General features: G+C 43.2%; 1 protein-coding gene across 1 annotated transcript in view; it reads right to left on the minus strand.

Moving 5' to 3' along the window:
• The window catches only part of LOC134445770 (unconventional myosin-XV-like), a 101,890-nt gene extending 88,150 nt beyond the window's left edge, over window positions 1–13,740 (minus strand). The window contains exons 1-8 of the mRNA XM_063194839.1: window positions 13,672–13,740; window positions 12,603–12,860; window positions 11,461–11,824; window positions 10,731–10,941; window positions 8,472–8,730; window positions 6,000–6,206; window positions 5,711–5,776; window positions 1,504–1,713 (exon numbers count right to left, since the gene is read on the minus strand). Of these exons, the coding sequence (XP_063050909.1) occupies window positions 1,504–1,713; window positions 5,711–5,776; window positions 6,000–6,206; window positions 8,472–8,730; window positions 10,731–10,941; window positions 11,461–11,824; window positions 12,603–12,860; window positions 13,672–13,740 (1,644 nt within the window). The remainder of the gene's footprint in view (window positions 1–1,503; window positions 1,714–5,710; window positions 5,777–5,999; window positions 6,207–8,471; window positions 8,731–10,730; window positions 10,942–11,460; window positions 11,825–12,602; window positions 12,861–13,671) is intronic.
• Window positions 13,741–15,105: the final 1,365 nt, after the last annotated feature.

Here is a 15,105-nt window from a genome sequence, read left to right on the forward strand (position 1 = left end):
TGAATTGATATGAGAATCATCCCCGGTCAGCTGAATTACAGCCAGTGTAACTCGACTCTGGTTTAAACTTATTTGGTTTAAAATAAGCCAGTGGCATGTCAACGTGTGAAATTGACATTTAGATAGCCTAGAATTGAATGTAATGAATGGGTTATAACGGTGTCGTTTTGGGGTAACCTGTAACTTTCGGTTCTGATTGCGGTGAACTTGACACTCGCAAGATGAATGTGCTCCGCCTTGTTCCCCTCTCTGGAAGTTCAGCGGACATACACGCGTCCTTGACATGATTCCCCTTGGTCAAGTGAAAATGGTCGATGTGATGAAAAATGTGCTATTCATGAGCTTAAGTAATACAATAGCGTGGATTTTATTGTGATAGCATTTTGAAAACCATAACTCCACTCAGTCCATATCCGTAAGGTTGTAAATAAGTTTTTGTTTATCCGTTATAAATGGGCTTGTCATCCCGACGTGGTGTGTTTTGGAGCTGCACAAGGGAATTACGTGGTTGTGGTTGGGCGTTTGACTATTTTGTGTAAGGACCGTCAGGGATGAGGGGGTGCGGGGCTTTTTTGGTGTTGGGAAGGGGGGCCCATTGAGAAAATGTTGTCCCGGGCCCAGCCAAACCTGTCAGCGGCCCTGCACACACACACACACAGACACACACACAGACACACACACACACACACACAAACACACACGCACACGCACGCACGCACACACACACACACACACACACACACACACACACACACACACACACAGCATATGACACACACGGATGTGCACAAAGCACATGCACAGTATATACACATATACAATACATATACATATACAATAAAATAGGCAGAGTAAAATCAATGCAATAAAAATTAAGAACTAGTAACAGGAAACATAAAAAAGATAAAAGGGATAAATAAAATCTCATGAAACAAAGAGGCTAAGGGACAGGTCTGTCTAACAGAGGATACACTGAAGTCTTTTCTAAAAAGTGAGTCTGTACAGGCTTTCGCAATGCATTCCATGCAGGATCTCAAATGGTGCACTTCAGTGTCCATGTTTCGGTGTTTATGGCATATTAATTACACACTGAAACATAGTGCTCGAAGTGTACAAGTGCAGCATCTGAGACACAGCAATAGGGTAGCGGGCACAGCTATACAAAGGCATGGTCAGCACCATACAAGTTTTGTAGTGGCCCCGCGAGTGCGTGGGACAGACAGAAGGATTAGGTTATTGGATTTAAGAGAGCGTACTAAAATTTGGGGGTGAATTAGGTCTAGTATATAGAGGTTCAAAAAGATTTAGGTGTTTGCCAAAGATGTTAAAGGCCCTTTGCTGTTGGGGGTTCAGGGAAATTTTAAAACATTGTAGTTTAAGTCCAATGTTTAAACAATATGATGAGACACATCATGTTATTTTCATGTAGTGCAGAGGCTTGGCCCCCTTGGGCCCTGATCAAGATTTCAGTTTTTGTATTTTTGTTTGGTCTGTTCTGTTCACCTCTCCCTCCCTCTCCCCGAGCCAGGTCATGGGGGGTGGGCCCAGGCTCTCCATCAGGCCCTCCTCTCGGTACATGGACCACTTGCTGAGGTTCTGCACGGTTCCGTGCGGCAGGACCCGCTCCGAGGCCCACACCTCCTCGGGCGTCTGGCCCGGCCTCGCGTGGCGCGCCCAGTGGTCGTCCGCGGCACGGCCTCGAGGCCCTACCACCTACACAGGGGTTGGACAAAATAACGGAAACACCTGTCATTTTAAGTGTGGGTGAAAGCTTCATGGCTCAAGTGGACCAGCCTATTGGCTAATCTTCATTAATTGCACATTGCACCAGTAAATTATTGTTATTATCACCTACAGTGGTTGGACAAAATAACGGAAACACCTGCCATTTTACGTAGTGTGAGTGAAAGCTTCCTCTTGCATCCACAGTTACAGTTAATCCTGTTGGATGTGGTTCATCTTTCTTGGTGGTATGCAGACATTACCTTGGATACCGTGGATCTTGATACATCCCAAAGACTTGCTGTCTTGGTCAAAGATGCAACAGTTACACGTGCACCAAGAAATTCTCCTTTTTGAACTCTCATACCTCACTCATAATGTTGTGTGCATTGCAAAATTTTGAGCAAAACTGTGCTAATTGAAATTTCACACTTCACTTTACTGGTGCAATGTGCAATCAATGAAGATTGGCCAATAGGCTGGTCCACTTGAGCCATGAAACTTCCCACACTAAAATGACAGGTGTTTCCGTTATTTTGTCCAACCCCTGTAGGTGATAATGATGATAATAATAACAATAGCTAGAAGCACGGAGAGTGCAAACCTCCGCCAAGGCCATGGAGTTACACTCTTTTTTTCCAAGTCTTTCTACCTTGTTTTTGTGGAGTTAGAAACTGGAATGTCAAAATTCACCCTATCCTGCAATGGTGAAAAATATATATTTTTTTAAATTCCTGGATACCAATCGTGATCCAGATCATCACCAAAATGTAATCATTAGTTCCTTTTATAATTTTTCCGTCAAATCGACAAAATTTCATACAAGTCTGTTCATAACTTTTTGAATTATCCTGACAGACGGACAAACAATCAAACCAACGCGACCAAAAACATAACCTCCTTGGCGGAGGTAAAAATAGTTATAATGCAAAAAAAATAAATAAGATGCTACACAATCTGCTCCCTGTTTTATTGAAGTGACGTTTCTGTAGCCAAGAAAGCGAGGCGCTTCAATAAAACATGGAGGAGAGAGTGTGTGTCATCTTTTTTTATTTCTTTGATATTTGAATGCACGAGTGGCCAGCCTCTCAACACATTACATTGGTGCACAATAATTTCGTCTTTCCTAAATAATAATAATTATAATAAAAAGAAGAAGAAGAAGAATAGGAGGAGGAGGGGAAATAAGAATAAGCATATATTTAACACATTGACTCCCATGCAAGTAAAATTCTTTTTTTTCTCCCATCCGTTGACTCCCAAATGGTAAAAATATATTGGTATGGGTCTTTTTTGTGTCATCAATTTTCAAAAATGAATTGTAATAATGGAAATTTGGAGCAAAAAAGAGCACAGCATGTGATTGCAGCAACAGCAAGCAGATTTCAGTGTGTGTTTTTTCTTTTTCTTTTTAGGGGCTTTTTTATGCCTTTATTGACAGGACAGTATGAGATGCTGACAGGAAATGAGTGGGAGAGAGAGATGGGGGAGGATTGGGAAATGACCCCGTCCGGACTCGAACCGGGGTCCCCATGGGCATGAAAGCCCAATTGTGGGGGGTGCTTAGCGCGTTGCGCCACAGCGCCCCCCACAGTGTACTTTTTTTCTACACGGAAACACAGAAAGCCCTCCTGAGAGGTTATTAGCTAGCACTTCAGAACATTAGTGCTGGTCAAGGTGTTTTTTCATTCAAATAGTTCACTTGGAAGGGACTGGACTTCTTGTCGAGGAGTGAAAATAAATTCAAATCCTCAATTTGAACTCAGAAAGTCAAATTGTGTATGTAACAAAAGCCGCTTTATCTTAGTTTCAAGGAAAAATGGCTCGCTTAGTGTAACAGAACCACTTAGAAGCATATGGTATTGACCTATGGAAAAATTAAATTAGAAATAAACCTTTAAACAAGCCCTGTCATGTGACTGTAGATCTAACACAAAATATTCTGTAGCTGTTCAAAATATGAAAATTGTTGCAAAAATGTCGAAAATTGTTCAGAATGCCCTGGAGTTAACGGGCCAATTCCACATTTCAAAGACAAGGTGGGAATCAATGTGTTAAATTAGAAAATACTATGATAACTATGATACTTTAAAATGCTACGAATACATTTACGTAGTTCATATAATACTAGATATGTACACACATGCACACAATTGAGATTTTTAGTTGTTTATTTCCAGAATTCATGCTGCCCATTCACTAATGTTACCTTTTTTATGAATACTTACCACCACTATCAAATTCTAAGTATTCATTATGACTGAAAAAAATGATTTTTTCATACATGAAAAGGGGGATCTTCTCCATGGTCCGCCATTTTGAATTTCCAGAAACAGCCATTTTTAGCTGCACAAATGACTGTACTTGGACCATACTAGAAAATATTTGTTTATTGCTTAGTAAACTTTCATGTAAATATCAAATTTGGCAATAGGCAACCCAGTTTCAATGAGCAGCATAGTTGCAGTACCTTTTTTGACCATTTCCTGCACAGTGTCCCTTTAATTTGTTTGTTCACCGGCCACTGTGGCTAGTGGTTTTCCCGAGTCACTGTTCTGCTAGCCAGAGGTTTATTGTCCATTTTTTTCTTTAGAATATTCTTGCATTTAACCCTATCGCGCCGGATGCATCATATGATGCATCAAATTCAAAGCCCTCTCCACGCTGACACACAAAAAAAATCCATCTCAAAAACATCCTGCGTGTCATTTCCAAACGTCCTGCAGTACACGGAAACCGCCACAAGAGAGCAGCGGTCAACAACAAGTTGATCACAGCTCGGCGAAAAATGCAAAAATGGAGTAGAAGCCGTTTCCCCTGACCGACGCTGAGATATCGTCAAATTGCAAAAGGTTTGTGTACAAATTTCCGAAATATAACTCTACATCCTTTAATTTGAACACTTGCTTTGTGCAATTAATCAAGGAAGAGTTTATATTTTTACACCGTGTTGCAGAGAGATCGTGCTAAAACTGATGAGACATATAAGCACCATCCGGCGGTGGCAGGAAGTCAGCCATCAATGCATTTGCTGCATAGGGAAACTTACAAAGCATACCACGACGATCGTTTAACAAAACACACAAGTTGTTTTACTTCAAGACAAAGATATTGCCTTAAGAAACAGGTTTTACTCGCAATTTTGAAAATGTAATGCAAAATGTTGAAATTATGATCTCGTAAAAAATGCATTGAAGTGAATGGAGAAATGGTCCAATTGTAGTAATGGACCCATATATTCAAATTACACATCAAAAATGAATAATGATCTATATTACACTCATAAATAGGTTGTTAAGCATTCGATCAGCTATGTTTTTACATAGATTTAAAAAAATTACCCAACCAGGCTGTGGGAAATGTAAAATATGGTCCTGCTAAAACAAGGATAGGCTTAAAAAAATGGCAGGATCTCACTAAATATTTAAAGATAATCCTCAAATTAAATTAAATTAAATTAAATTTTAAATTAAAAAAAAGTTGTAAATGCATTAAAAGTCAATTTTCAATGGTCATGAAATTGGGATTTTCATTCATTAAAAGCCTGATGCATCATATATGATGCATTGAATATCTCAGTGACCTTAACAAAATTTTGAATTTTTTTTTTAACATTTCTTATAAGGGACCAATATTGAAGCAAATTCCAAAAAATTTGAATTTTCTCTCATTGCTTTCATGGTTCAGGTTTCAGAGGGTTAAAGACAAACGATTGATGCAACTGCTATAATTTGTCACACCAAAGAATAAGTTACCAGTCAAAGTGGCTAGTGAGACTGAAGTTGTTACAAGCCACAGCCAAGTTTTACCAGCTTTTGTCTGATTGGCAGGTGCCAGTGTCAAGCACTGGTACACACACACATACACATACACTCACACACACACACACACACACACACACACACACACACACACACACACACACACACACACACACACACACACACACACACACACACACACACACACTGTGGCCCTCTCATTGTACCTGGTAACGTCCCTCTGGTCCAATTATCTCACCGGTGCTGGTCCTCGTCGTCAGGCCCGATGGTAGCTGAAACGAGGCACCCTACACATGCACACGCACACCCAGACGCACACACACACACACACGCACACGCACACGCACCAGCACACACATACACATACACATACACACACACACACATGCACACGCACACCCAGACGCACACACACACACACGCATTATAAACATATTCAAATACAGATTGTACATTTCTCTTTCTTACACAATTCTAAACAGACTTCTACAGTACCGTGACCTGGAGATTCTCCATGGCGTCTGAGATGTAGGGGTTGGGCTGGAAGGCCTTGGCCAGAACGGAGCGCTGATTCAGGCGGAAGTTCGCCCCCCGCAGGCCTTCATTGAACAGCGCAGACGATACCTTGGGCCCATGCTTGTAGCGCAGCGAGATCAGAGAGTTATCCGGGAGACGCATCCTCGCACCCTTCAGCATTTCGTTCTGGATAGATAGACAGACAGACAGACAGACAGACAGACTGATTGACTGATTGATTGATTGATTGATTGATTGATTGATTGATTGATTGATTGATTGCCTGCCCTTGAGAGGAATTGTGTGTTAACAAACCGTCAAACCCACAAACTCACCTCACAATAAAGATATGATCAATCAAAACCAATGCTTGTACAACATAAAACAATTCTACAAATTCTGCAGAGAGGGGCAGAGGAGACAGAGAGGAGGATAGAGGTGGAGGAACGGAGGGAGTGAGAGAGAATAGCAATTTGAATAAGATTAGTCAGATAAGGAGGGGCAAGATTGTGGATGGCCTTCAACTAGGGTTGTAGCGATATTGTATCTAACCGAGAAATCGTGATACTCAGAGTCACGATACTGTATCGTGATACAAGGAGGCAGTATCGTGATACGCCCTTTCAAAGTTTTATTACCCATTAGTCCAGAAAACAACCTTATGATTTGATGTGATAGTATTTCCAAACTTCAGTGGAGATACATTTCAGAAATCATGGGGTGTATCGAACCATAGGTCAAAAATTGTGATACGAACCGAATCGTGAGTTGTGTGTATCGTTACAGCCCTACCTTGAACGTGTGAAGGAGTATTTTAAAATGAATTCAGCTCTTGATAAGGAGCCAGTAGAGATGCTGCAGTGCAGGGCAGGGCTTGACATTAACTTTTTCACCCACCGGCCACTGTGGCTAGTGGTTCTCCCAAGTCACTCGCCATTCCGTATTCCACTAGCCACAGATTTTATATTGTTTTTTTTTCCTTTATCATAATAGTGTATATTTAACTTCAGAAGATGAAGTGCTAAAGCAAGATGAGTGTATAGCTTTCTACATGGAAGTATATCAAGCAAATAAGAAGCCTGGTGACGCCATCCATGTACTCCACCCAAAGATTTTGGCTCAGCACATCGTCTGGCAAAAGGCTTGAACTCGGTTCTCTCAGTGTTTAGCCAATCAGCAAACAGTTGAGAGGGGTGACGTGGAACTCACCCACGAGCTCCGTTACTGATTGGTTAAGGTAACTATATTCCCACTTTCGTTTTGATATTTGTATGCTCTTGCGACGCTATAACGTAACAGGCATGCTAATAAAAGCACAATATGGGTTTTAATTTGAGTTTGGAACTTCAATTAATTTAAATGATAGAGTAAGATCAGACCATCTCCCACCGTCCACGGAGACGGATTCCTCATGGCTTTTTCCAGACTGATTGACGAAGTCAACAGTCTGCTTTTCGCCCAGGCTAGTAATGTGGTGGTAAGAGGGGGTTTGGTGATGATGTGAGCAGCTGAATTCTGGACCAGTTGGAGCTTATGGAGGGATTTTTGGGAGAGACCAAATAGGATAGCAATACAGCAGTCGATGCGGGAGGTGACAAGACTGTGTACAAGGATGGCAGTAGTGTGGGTTGAATGAGGGATGGAGGCAGTTAATGTTGCATTACAGCATGTGTGGTGTTATTGATATGGGAGTGGAAGGATAGAGAGAGAGCCATCAAGGACGAGACCCAAGCTCTTAACCTGAGGGGAGGGGGAAACCGGCAAGTGTTGTCGATTGAAAAGGAAAACCTGTCAGCTTTGTATAGGGTAGATTTGGTGCCTACAAGTAGGACTTTGTTTTTTCCACTGCTACTGTACATTTTAAAAAAATGTCTGTGAGCCAGGATTTCATTTCAGAAATGCAGGAGGTGAGGGAGTGGGGAGGGAGAGGGAGAGGAGCCAGATAGGTAGAGCTAGGTGTCAACAGCAATGGAAATTTATGTTAAATTTGCTGAGGATATTGCAAAGGGGAAGGAGGTAGGTGATGGAGAGGAAGGGCCCCAGGACAGAACCCTGGGGGACACCAGATGTGACATGAGAGGGAATGGGATTTAAAGGACTTCAATTGATTGAATTGAGGATAGATAGATAGATAGATAGATAGATAGATAGATAGATAGATAGATAGATAGATAGATAGATAGATAGATAGATAGATGGATGGATGGATGGATGGATGGATGGATGGATGGATGGATGGATGGGTGGGTGGGTGGGTCGATGGATGGATGGATGGATGGATGGATGGATGGATTAGATAGATAGATAGATAGATAGATAGATAGATAGATAGATAGGTAGGTAGGTAGGTAGGTAGATAGATAGATAGATAGATAGATAGATAGATAGATAGATAGATAGATAGATAGATAGATAGATAGATAGATAGATAGATAGATAGACAAAACCGACCTGGATTGCCGACGAAAGGTCGGGGTTGCGCTGCGGGCATGCAGAGATGATGGAGCCATCGGGCAGCCTGTAGGTGGCGCTCTTCAGAGCCTCGTTCCTCAACGCCCCCATCAGGTTGGGCGCCGCCGGCTTGGGGTAGAGCAGAGAGCCGTCCGGGAGGCGGTAGTTGGCCGCCTTCATCATCTCGTTTTGCAAGGCGGAGGAGAGGTTGGGCTGCGCTGGCCTAGGGTAGGCGGAGATCAGCGAACCGTCCGGGAGCCTGTGGAGTCAAGTGAAGTCAAGTCAAGTTTATTTATGATGCACTTTAACAGCTGACCAAAAAAGGTAAAATGGACTTGAGGAACACCATGAAAGCACAAAAGACAGAGGAGAGGTTGGGCTGCGCTGGCCTAGGGTAGGCGGAGATCAGCGAACCGTCCGGGAGCCTGTGGAGTCAAGTGAAGTCAAGTCAAGTTTATTTATGATGCACTTTAACAGCAACAGAGGAAGCTGACCAAAATGCTGGACAAGCAGGTAAAATGGACTTGAGGAACACCATGAAAGCACCATGAAAGCACAAAAGACAGAGGAGAGGTTGGGCTGTGCTGTGCTGGCCTGCCTTGGGTAGGCGGAGAACAGCGAATCATCCGCGAGCCTGTGGAATGTGAAGTGTGAAGTCAAGTCCACTCAAGTATAGTTACACAGACTGGCCAAAAAACGTCCAGGAGTCTGTAAAGTGAAAGGGAAATTGAAAGTTGTTCATATTCCACATTCAATCACAGTTCAGCAGACCTGAAGCATTTTCATCGGTTGATTTTGCAACCGAAAAGGATGTCCCAACCCACCCTGATAAAATAATTCCATCAAGAAGATCTTGTTTTTTGGTTAAAAAATCGACAGTTAAGTCAAGTCAAGTCAAGTTACATTTAAATATTTTGGAATTCTTCTAAACTGACATCACACAGAAGATTTGACATTGCATTCATGCTTGAAATCTTTTAGCCATAGCATGAAACCTTGGTGTTCTATCGAATATACTGTCATCTTTTGCTGGCAATTTCAACCAGGAAAAATGTTTTCCATTGCATAATCTGTTTAACTGAATAGTAGAGTAGAGTAGAGTAGAGTAACTTTACTGATCCCCAGGGGGAAATTATCAAGTAGCTTACATAAATACATACAATGCCCACATGGACATGAACATCTCAAGACGGTAATAGTCAGGGAGGGGAAAAAAAGACTACAGAAAAATAAAAAGGCAATTGTGCAGAAACATAAATAATAGAATAAATCAATCATTGCTGTACTTATGAAGGGTTTCGTTGCAAAACGCTGTATATCCATTTTGTAGAATGTTGGGATATTGACATTTTTGTATTGGGCATTCCATTGCATTGCATTGCAAAATGCGTTTTATATAGGTATAAAAAGTATGTTTCCAACATATTTGAATGTCAAGAATTCACAATGTTATCTTCCACACACCGCGCTCTTCCGTCTTGTTGGTGCGTCTCTGAAGTAATCTAGTAGTTAGGAAATGGATCGCACTCAGTTTTTCTTCTTTTCTTGTTGTTTTCTTTTTATTTTAACATTGCAGGGACTGATATGGCAGACGTTTCGGCTGCACAGAGCCTTCTTCAGTGTCACCTTCTTCAATGTCAAGAATTCACACATAGGTGACCTCTAAACCAGTGAGAGGTGATAGGTGACCTCTAAACCAGTGATTCTCAAAGTGTGGTCCGGGGACCACCAGTGGTCCGCGACAGAGCGCAGGTGGTCCGCGAAGGGATTTCTATTTTTCCAAGACAAGCTAGCACAATAAGACAGGCTTGTAATGTGAATAAAAAGTAGCCTATGTGATCAGCACCGAAATTAGACATGTCAAATTAGCAACCGTCAACTGTCAATTCAATTGACAGGTGGTCCCTGAACATTTTTGGGGGGACAAAGCGGTCCTCGGTCTGAAAAAGTTTGAGAAACACTGCTCTAAACAATCATTTCCAATAATAAAATGAAAAAGTAAAAAATGGTGGTGGATACACCATTTTGCAACGAAATCCTTCATATACAGTCTTTGCTGTTACTACCAGGGCTCTAAATTAACACCAGCCAACCGGCCAAATGCTTGTGAAATTTCATTTTGGCCGGTAAAAAAGTCCACTTTGACCCATTAATGAGTGTGTGTTTGGCTTGTAAGATTCATGTACTCGCCTTTTTGGCTGGTGGTGAAAAATGTTAATTTACTACGTACCATATACAGTCTTTGCTGTCGCTACGTACCTGTAGCTAGCCGCCTTCATCATTTCATTCTGCAGGGCGGACGCCAGGTTTGGAGTGGTGGGCTTCGGATACGCGGAGATGACGGACCCGTCGGGCAGCCGGTACTTAGCCGCTTTCATCATCTCGTTTTGCAGGGCCAGGGCGAGGTTCGGACTCGTGGGCTTCGGGTACGCAGAGATGACCGAACCGTCGGGCAACCTGTAGGTGGCACCTTTTAAAGTGGTGGTAGAGTATTAAAAAAAAAAAGAAAATAGTAGTCGTTTAGAAAAGCATTATCTGTTTCATGGGTATTTTACACCACCATCTAGTATTATCCCCTTAAGACACGGCATTATACCAGAATGGCAATGACCAAGTCGTAATGTATTACTAAATGCCCCGTGCACTGTCATAGTAGTGTAGTACTATAGTAGTTAACTTTCAATGTCTATTACAGCGTGCCACAGGAGGTACGGCGTGCATTAAGGGGCTACGACTAGGAAAATGACACCTTTCATTCATAAAAAGGTCAACCTTTAATAGATAAAAAGGTGGATCTTCTCTGTGTCCACCATTTTCCAGGAGAATGTCCAGTAATAGACATTGTACAAAACTGGCTGTACTTTAATCAGATCAGTACATTTAGTAAACATCAATGAAAGTACAAATCTTTGAAAAGATGTTTTTTTTTTAAACGGCAGCATACGTGTATCGGTAATGCCTACTCTGGCCACAGCCCCACATACCCTACCTTTAAGCATCTCATTCTGCAAGGCAGCGGACAGGTTGGGGGTCGTGGACTTCTGGGCCGAGAACAGAGACCCGTCGGGCAGGCGATAAGCAGCGCCTCTCAGAAGCTCGTTCTGCAAGGCCGACGAGAGGTTGGGGTTGGTGGGCTTGCCGGTGCGTGGGTCGACAGCGATGACGGAGCCGTCCGGGAGCCGGTAGGAGGCGGCCCTCAGCAGCTCGTTCTGGAGGGCGGTGGAGAGGTTGGGGTTGGTGGGTTTGCCGGTGCGGGGGTCCACGGTGATGACGGAGCCGTCGGGGAGGGTGTAGCTGGCCAAGCGGAGCGCCGGGTTCTGCTGCAGCGCTGCCGCCAGGTTAGGAGAGGGCACCTACAGCGGGAGACAGATGGATACACACACACACACACACACACACACACACACACACACACACACACACACACACACACACACACACAAACATTATACCCATGTACGCACACACACTAAGGATGCGAATTATTGATTAATTCATTAATCGTTAGTTGATTGCCTTATCAATCGACTTACGATTAATTGATAACATTAGAGCATGGCACGGGAGTGGATTTTCACTCCCGTCCCATCCCGGTCCCAGAAAAAAAATCCCTTCCCGTCCCATCCCGGACTGGAGTAAAAAAAAAAATCCCATCCCATCCACTCCTGAAAAGAATGTCTCCCAATCCTGCCCACTCCCACTCAAAATTAACCCCACTCCCGTTTCGTCAAAAAAACAAGGCTTTTTTTTGTTTGTTTTTTCAAGAAAATATAAGTGGCATTCCCGCTCCGGTTCATTTCTATTCCGCTTCCTGCCCGCTCCCATTCATCTTTATTCCTGCTCCTGCCCGCTCCCGTTTATTTTTAACATTTTGAGTCCCATCCCGCGGGAATTCCGCAGGACCCGCGGGACCCACAGGAATTCCTGAAAAATGTCATCCTCTACTCCACACAGCGTGACTCGGCCACCACTTTTTTTGCTTTTCGAATAGGCACGCATGACAGACTTCAATCGTAAAGCAAAAAGTGGCGTTTGTATTGCGCTGTGTCAAGCTGTAGGCCTACCAGAGAACCGGCAGTGGAAAAGAGGAAATAGTTACACTGGTGCAGTGTGCGTGTGTGTGTGTGTCACCTGTGGCTGTTGCGGCTCCCCTCCCATGACGACGGTGCCATCCGGCAGCCTGTAGGAGGCGGCGCGCAGGTTGGGGTTCTGCAGAGCGCGGGACAGCTGTGGCGACGTCATCTGCTGCTGCTGCTGTGCGTAGCGCGGGTCCGAGCTGATGAACGTCCCATCGGGCAGCCTGTAGGAGGCGCCCCTGAGCGCCTGGTTCTGTGATAGGGCGCTGGCCAGCATGGGGGATGTGGGGTCCACATCCACAGGCCCTGTCATCTGTAGACATCACACAAGTCATGTCAAGTCAAGTCAAGTCAGCTTTTATTGTCACTTTCTTCATATGTTGAAGTCATACAAGGAAAATTAAATTATGTTTCTCTCTATACTGTAGACATCACGCAAGTCAAGCAGTGTTGGCAAAAGACAATCAGCCAAAGTCACCATTGGCTAGCTGAAAAGTCGCTAGAAGTCGCTAGATGATCCAAAAAGTCGCTAAGTCGCTAGATGAGGTTTTTTGTCGCCAGGGCCGTCAAAAAGTCGCTAAATCTAGCGACAAAGTCGCTAACTTGGCAACACTGAAGTCAAGTCAAGTCAAGTCAGCTTTTATTGTCACTTTCTTCATATGCACAAGTCATACAAGGAAAATTAAATTACGTTTCTCTCTATATATACCATGCCAAGACATAGACATATACAAGACTGACATTTTACAGACTAACAAGGTGTAGTCCTGTGCCACACAGATCATATGCAGTAAATAACACAGATCATATATATTGAAACATAGGTTTAATGACATTCTAGAATGGGGTAGGTGGGGTGTCCACAAGCCCTCTCATATATGAAGATCTTGCATATTATATACAGTATTATACGTATTCACTAGATAGTATAATCTACATAGATATTGTCTGAGAAGGGGCCGTGTTGACCCTAAACGTCTTGAAATTGACGTTTGACGAAATTGAAAGGGATTAAAATGGAGGTCATCGTTGTGCATTTCATCCTTGCCTTACATTGAACTTTAACATTTTTTTGAGTCTGGTATTAATTGTGATATTCACTATATTAAATGACATATATTTACCTGTGGCCCGACAATGGTGCCATCGGGCAGGCGGTACGAGGCCTGTGCCAGCTGCTGGCGATGTCGCATGGCTGCGGCGAACTGCGGCGAGTGGGCGCTGGGGGCAGGCGACTTGCGGGGGTCGTAGAACGTGCCGTCAGGCAGCCGGTAGGCCGAGGCCTGTTGCAAACAGGAAGCAGTCTTACTACATACTGTATTTAAACAGCTCAAAACGCTCCAAAAGCCATTTATTGTCCATGTAAATGCACATTTTCATATCTTTTTTTCCCCTATATGTCTGATTCTGAGGTAGACGTCAGAGCTGGGTAAATGTTTTAGGAAGCAGACACGTACAGCAGCGTCTTGGAAAACAGCCTTCATTTATAGTAGCTATGATTAACAGTGTATATCATATTCACATATTTACCACTGGTAAACTGTATAATATTTCATGTTTATAAATGAATTCCTAGGCTAACATTTACCTGCTGCGTGTAGGGATTCTGCATAGCCTATATAGGCTGCTAAATATATCACATACAGTATATTGTATTTACCTGTTGCATGTAGGAATTTTGCATAATGTACACGTGTACATATATAATATATTAAATACTGTAAATTGCATTTACTGTACCTGCTGTGCGTAGGGGTTTTGCATATACTGTACATATAGATATATAATATGAAATACTGTAAACTGCATTTACCTGCTGTGCGAAGGGGTTCTGCATATACTGTACATATATAATATATTACTGTAAATTGTACGGTATTTACATAAAGGATTCATAAGTATGTTTTATGGGAATCGGTCTGTAAGGGTCGTAGTTTAGCTCTCTCCCATTGACTTCTATACAAACGCCTGGGGTGAAGACTCAGCCCACTTTTGCAACTTCCGGTTCACTTATCATGGTACTTTTCTAAAATTAATTTCAAATTTTGTAGCATACTTCATGATGATATTTACCTGCTGTGCGTAGGGGTTCTGCAGTGCTCCGGCCAGGTGGGGTGAGCGGGGGGCGGAGTAAGCAGAGTGCGCCGACCTCTGCGAGCCCCTCCTCCGCAGGTGCGAGCGGTACGAGGCGTTCCGTAGCGCGGGGTTCTGGATGGCCGAGTGCAACGCTGGACCGGGCCCCGGCTCTTCCCATTGGTGCGTGACGACGGACGGCGAATAGGGGGACCGGGGACGCTGCAAGGGCGCCATCCCATAGGATGCCTGTTCAGTAAAAAAAAAAAAAAAAAAACACCTGTGACACCTGACAGGTCGAAACGTTGTGCCAGTTTTTCACACATTAAATGTGGTCTACAGATATTTCTTCCTTTTTTTTTCTTACAGTCTCTGTTGGCTCAGTCAACGTATAAACTACAGGTCAAAGACTTTTTTGGGGCTCAGACGTCAGGTCTAATGCCCATAAATGAATCAGTAATTGGTGGTTGATAGGCTGCAATGAA

Source organism: Engraulis encrasicolus, chromosome 1, assembly GCF_034702125.1.
Source record: "Engraulis encrasicolus isolate BLACKSEA-1 chromosome 1, IST_EnEncr_1.0, whole genome shotgun sequence".
Lineage (NCBI taxonomy): Eukaryota > Metazoa > Chordata > Actinopteri > Clupeiformes > Engraulidae > Engraulis > Engraulis encrasicolus.